The 6,000-nt window shown below is 46.5% G+C and overlaps 1 protein-coding gene across 1 annotated transcript in view; it reads left to right on the top strand.

Annotated features, from left to right (window-relative positions):
• Nucleotides 1-4,646: 4,646 nt before the first annotated feature.
• Nucleotides 4,647-6,000, top strand: part of sgsm2 (small G protein signaling modulator 2) — a 267,608-nt gene continuing 266,254 nt past the window's right edge. Inside the window, exon 1 of the mRNA XM_059973464.1 lies at nucleotides 4,647-4,789. Within this exon, the coding sequence (XP_059829447.1) occupies nucleotides 4,694-4,789 (96 nt within the window). The 5' untranslated portion in view covers nucleotides 4,647-4,693. The remainder of the gene's footprint in view (nucleotides 4,790-6,000) is intronic.

Here is a 6,000-nt window from a genome sequence, read left to right as displayed (position 1 = left end):
CAATGCATACAAAATGCTGGAGAAACTCAGCAGGTCAGTCCAACTTTGTCCATAATGTCGACTGTTTATTCCTCTCCACAGATGCTGCATGACCTGCTGAGCTTGTCCAACATTTTGGGTTGTGTTAACTGAGTAATTGGTTGCATTCTTTGCAATTCATCACATGAGATGTGGATCCCTCATTCTTCTTGAGAAGGTGGTGGTATACCAAAGCAACTCATGTAAAGAAAGCGCTGCTGGGTAGACGAATTGCAAGACTATGGGCAAATCTGCCACCAAATCTTTGCTACTCCTGTTCGCAGTCTTATTCATCTATTTAGAAACATAGAAAACCTACAGCACAATACAGGTCCTTTGGCCCACAATGCTGTGCCGAACATGTACTTACTTTAGAAATGACCTAGGGTTACACATAGCCCTCTATTTTTCTAAGCTCTATGTACCTATCCAGGAGTCTCTTAAAATACCCTATTGTATCCGCCTCCACCACCGTTGCCGGCAGCCCATTCCATGCATTCACCACTCACTGCATTTAAAACTTACCCGACATCTCTTCTGTACCTACTTCCAAGCATCTTAAAACTGTGCCCTCTCGTGTTAGCCATTTCATCCCTGGGAAAAAGCCTCTGACTATCCACATGATCAATGCCTCTCATCATCTTGTACACCTCTATCAGGTCACCTCTCATCCTCTGTCGCTCCAAGGGAAAAGGTCGAATTCACTCAACCTATTCTCATAAGGCATGCTCCCCATTCCAGGCAACTTAGTTATTTAGTTATGTATCATTATTTTTATTTGTTAATATTTTGTATTTGTACAGTTTGTCTTCTTTTGCACGTTGATTTTTAGTCTTTGTGTGCAGTTTTTCCTTGATTCTGTTGCATTTCTTTGTTCTACTACAAATGCTGCAAGAAAATGAATCTCAGGGTAGTATTTGGTGACATACACATTTGATAATATATTTACTTTACTTTAACTTTCAAGCAAAGTTGTGGGAGAACTAAGAAGTGATACTCACAGAAAACCTGGCTTCTGATCTGCTCTTGGTATCACTGCATTTAAATCGCCTGTGCAATTGAGTTGAGATGGTGCATTTGGGAATGGCTGTGAATGGAAAGACCTTCTCAGGGGTGAGAAAGTCATTATGACATGCATGTGGTGAATCTTTTCAGTCCTGAGTACAGTATTTTAAAAAAATCTAGTTAGGCTGCATCAGTACAGTTCTGGTGGCCCGGTTGTACGAAGGTTGTTGTGAGCCTTTGGAGAGACTGCAGAAGAGGTTTATCAAGATACTGCCGGGATCAGAGGACAAATGCTATAACAGGAGTTTGGACAAACTTGGTTGTTTACTTTAGAGCAAAGGAGGCTGAGGGAATATCTGACAGAGGTTTATAAGATTATGAGAGACATAGACAGATAATATATTTTGCCATGGTTGAAATGACTAACACCAGAAGGTATGCATTTAAGGTAAGAGAGGGTAATTTTAAATGAGGTGTGAAGGGGAGGTTTTTTTTAAGACAGAGAGTGGTGGGTGCCTAGGGTGGTGGTAGATAGAGACAGATACACAGGGGATTTTTAAGAGAGGTTTAGATGGGCACATGAAGGAAATGGAAGGATATAGACATTGTGCAGGCAGACGGGAATGGTTTAGTTGGCCGTTTGATTACTAACACTGAAGAGGGGCCTGTTCCTGTGCTGTACAACACAGAGGATGGTGAAAGAACTCAGCGGATAAGGCAGCGTCTATTATTGTAAGGACTCAATCCAGGTGAAGGGTCTCGACCCGAAACGTCGACTCTCCTTCCCCTTCCCCCGAGATTCTGCCTGAGCCACCGAGTGCGCTTCTCCAGACCCCAGGTCCTGCATTCTCTTGTGTCGCCGCTATGCGACCTTTATTTGTTTGACATCGTACTTAACCCATGTCAGCCGGTCACCAATTACCTCCAAATTATGCCGCTTTTTTTTTAAACAACAGTTCGTGTTTTGACGTAACCGGAGTCTTTGTGATAACACCCGCCAAAATAAAGATGCAGGTGTCAATGCGCAGCCACTGAGATACTGTACCTGGAGGTGATCACTTCAGGACTGCTCGCTTCAGTGAAAACTGAACTCAGTGTGACTCTGCTCCGGCGTCTCGGCAATTTCACGGTCTCAGATTCCGCTCGCCTGAGTACTGGATAGATTGAAAATACGGACAAGTCGTCATGTTTTGGGTAGGAAACCAGTGAATTTATACGTGTAAATCACCGCCCAGTTATGACACTCATGGAAGTTAATTACGGCGTGGGATTCTTCCACGCATTTTATTTCTTCAGGCTAATTCTTTATTTTCGACCTAGCGCCTGGCAGGAATACGGGACAGTCTAAAAAAATATGGCCTCAGTTATGTCCGCTAATGAACGATACCGCTTGTCGTTTGTTCCCGCGATTTTCTCGTGTTTGCAAACTGTTTTGTATCGGTCGGGTTAGACTTGGCGTTGGAAAGCTGACCGTGTCATGACCTCGGCGTGGTCTTCTCCCTACTTATCCAGACCTTTTCCCTCTTCGTCAACTCGGACCAACACAAAAGCTCACTGTTTGGTCCCCTTCGGCTGTAAGATCACAGACCGTAAGGCACTGGAGCAGAAACCATCCATTGTGGCTCATCTATTATCCCTCTCAACCCCATTCTCCCCGTAACCTTTGACACCCCGACTAATCAAGAACCCATTAACCTCCACTTAATAAATATCCAATACTTGGCCTCCACAGACGTCTGTGGCAATGAATTCCACAGATTCGCCACCCACTGACTAAAGAAATTCCTCCTCATCTCTGTCCGTAAGGGACGCCTTTCTATTCTGAGGCTATATGCCCTCTGGTTCGGGACTCACCCACTATAGGAAACATCCTCTCCATGTCTACTCTGTCTAGGCCTTCTAATATTCTAGGTTTCAGTGAGACCCACCTCACCCCTCTTCTAAACTAGAGCGAGCAGAGGCCAAGAGTCATGAAACGCTCCTCATACGGTAACCCTTACATTCCCGGGGGCATTCTCCTGAGCCTCCTCTAGATTCTCTCCCTCTTTCCGGTTATTTATAGGGTCTAGCCCACTGGCGAATTTCTCTCTGTTTTGATTCACCATCTGGTAATGATCGCTCTTTCCAGTACCAATTCCAAATACAATCCGCAAGCGATTTTTTTTTTGGTTTGAGGGAGAACGCAAATTGTGGGAACTCAGCGGGTCAGACAGCATCTCTGGTGGGAAATGAACAGTCGATGTTTCGGGTCCAGACGCTACATCATAACCGACCTCCTCTCTCCGCGGAGGACAATGGTTTCCATTCATGAACCTCCCTCATCTGGTTGTCCCACACCTCGATGATTTTCTACGTCTATACCGGGGGATTTCTGCCGTTGTTGACTGTCCTAGTATTACCTCCCTAGATACAAGAGACCCGGCAGATGCTGGAAATCCAGAGCAACACACAAAAAACGCTGGAGGAACTCTGCAGGTCAAGCAGCATCTATAGAAACGAACAAAAGTTTTCATGTCTATTAATATAAACACTAGATGTGTTTTGCTTCTCATTCCCTTTCTCCCATGGTCCACTCTCCTCTCCTATCAGATTCATTCTTCTCCAGCTCTTTACCACCTATCACCTCCCAGCTTCTCACTTCATTCCCGCTCCCCCACCCTCCTTCTCCTTCACCTAGTCTCACCTGTCACCAGTCCTAATGAAGAGTCTCCACCCAAAACATCGACTGTTTATTCATTTCTATAGTTGCTGCCTGACCTACTGGGCTCCTCCAGCATTTTGCGTGTTATACCTCCCTAGAGTTATTTTATAATAACACAGACAATTCAGCCTATGCCAGCTCAATCCCATTTCCCCACTTACATTCCTTTACCAGATCCATCTGTCTGATACAACATGAGCACGGAAGAGGCCCTTCCTTTCGCTCCTTCGAGCCAATGAGCCGGTAGGTTTCATTGTAAATGTTATCAATTAACCGGTAGGTCCTTTGTGGGAGGAAACCAGAGCACCCACACTGTCGTGAGGAGAACGTACAAACTCCTTGCAGTTGAACCCGGGTCGCCTCCACTGTAAATCATTGCTTTTACCACTACGGCAGGGAAACAGCCCCAGTTTTTCCAGTCCGACCAAGGCTTGCCTGCATTCACCCCATATCCCTCTAAAAGATTCCCATCCACGATCCCATCCAAATAGTTCTTGAATGTTGAGACCGCGCCCACATTCGTCTGGCAGCTCGTTACTCCTTGTGGAATAAACAAACTTAAACTCTCAAGTCCCCTTTCTCCTCTAGGTTTAGACTCCCAGATGCTGGGAGAAGACAGTGACAATGCACCTTAATCACCCTTACGATTAAAAAAAACCCTATAAGGTCTCCCCTCAGCCTCCTTTGCTGCAGTCTCAGCCTATCTAGTCCTGAGAATTCCTTGTCAGTCCTCTTTGTGCACGGGGCTCGCTGTTATCTGCAGCCCGGAGGCGAGGAATCTCCCGGATTCCATGCCCTCAGGTGTCCGTGCACGCGCGCGCGGCCTCGCCTTTCCCCGTGACGTCGGCCGCGGCCGCGACCGCGCACCAGGCGGCGCCGAGCTGGGGGAGAGCGGAGTCTGGCTGCGCGGGTCCCGCCTCTCCTCTCCTCTCAGCGTCTCTCTCTCTCTCGCCCGTTTGGTTTCAGCTTATGTTCTCGGTCGCCGCCGAGATGTCGACCTCCGGGACGGCTGAGGGCTCGGAGGAAGAGGCGAAGCAGAAGCTGCTGTGGAACGTCAAGCGAGAGGTGAGTGGGTACATGAAGCCGACACGTTTGTTACAGATCTCGGGGTAGTTCTCTTGCCGCTCCAACACCTTGTAGCTTCCCAGTATCTTGCATTGCAGGTGGTGTCAGTGGGTCTTACGGTTGTTACAGTTCTTTCTAAAAAGACACTGTCATCTATTACACCGGATTGTTTAGATAGCCGCGATAAGTGTCCATGAACCAGCTCTAACATTATAATATGGTGTGAATCATTTTGGTACCGAGTGCTCTGTCCTGGCTGGTAATTTTTAACCATTTGCCGACTGTCTCTAGCTGGAGATGACTATTCCTGCGCAGTGGAATAGTCTTTCCTAGCCTGATGCCTTTCTCTCTCTCTCTCTCTCTCTCTCTCTGTCTGTGTATCTCTCAGCAGGACTGCGCCGTGTCAAAGGTTTCGGATTCTGAAAGGAATGTCACCGACTCTTTCTCCGACAGGTTTCTGTCAGGGAGGAGCTGGAAGGGAGTGGCGATGCAACATGATAAAAATTAGGGTTAGGGTGATGGAGGAGGTATACTCAGCAAAGTATTACTCACCCGTCCTGCATCCCGCGCACGACCTACTCCACCGCTCGAATGAAGAATTTACCCCCTACCAAAACAAATCCCAGGTCCATTTAACCCGCAGGTATCATTTATGATGTAGCTGTAGATGCTACAATCACATCACGCTGTGAGCAATTTAACTCAGTCACATGGCTTTTATTTTTTAAAGAGTATTTCCATAACAAGTGAAATTTGCGCTTTAAATCCTGGGTGTGTTCTCTCTCTCTCACACACACACACCCACACCCCTTGTATTCAGGGTCCTAATTAGGGACTGCATATCACCATTAAAGCGGAATGGAGTCAGATAATTTCATGAGCAACTTCAGCCGAATATTTAATAAGAGGGGAAACCAAGAACCTTAACGGGACTGTGTGGTCCCCGAACCCCAATTTGTGCCCGGCGATGGACTGGAGGACGAGTGAATGAGCGAACATGAGTCATTCAATTACGTAGTTCAGTCCGGTGACGATCCAGAAGGCTGAAAGCTTGGGTTTATGAATGAATATGTACGATCGGAGGTTGCCTCGAGGATTTCCTTCTGGCGTTGGTTACAAGCAGGATCATAACTGTGTTTATTGCGCTTTATTGCCAATACTGTGACAGCTGGTGTCAATTCTAATGATTTTAAGAATTTAAAATTTGTTAC

This window comes from Hypanus sabinus, chromosome 6, assembly GCF_030144855.1.
Source record: "Hypanus sabinus isolate sHypSab1 chromosome 6, sHypSab1.hap1, whole genome shotgun sequence".
Lineage (NCBI taxonomy): Eukaryota > Metazoa > Chordata > Chondrichthyes > Myliobatiformes > Dasyatidae > Hypanus > Hypanus sabinus.
This window is presented reverse-complemented; position numbering and strand designations above follow the sequence as displayed.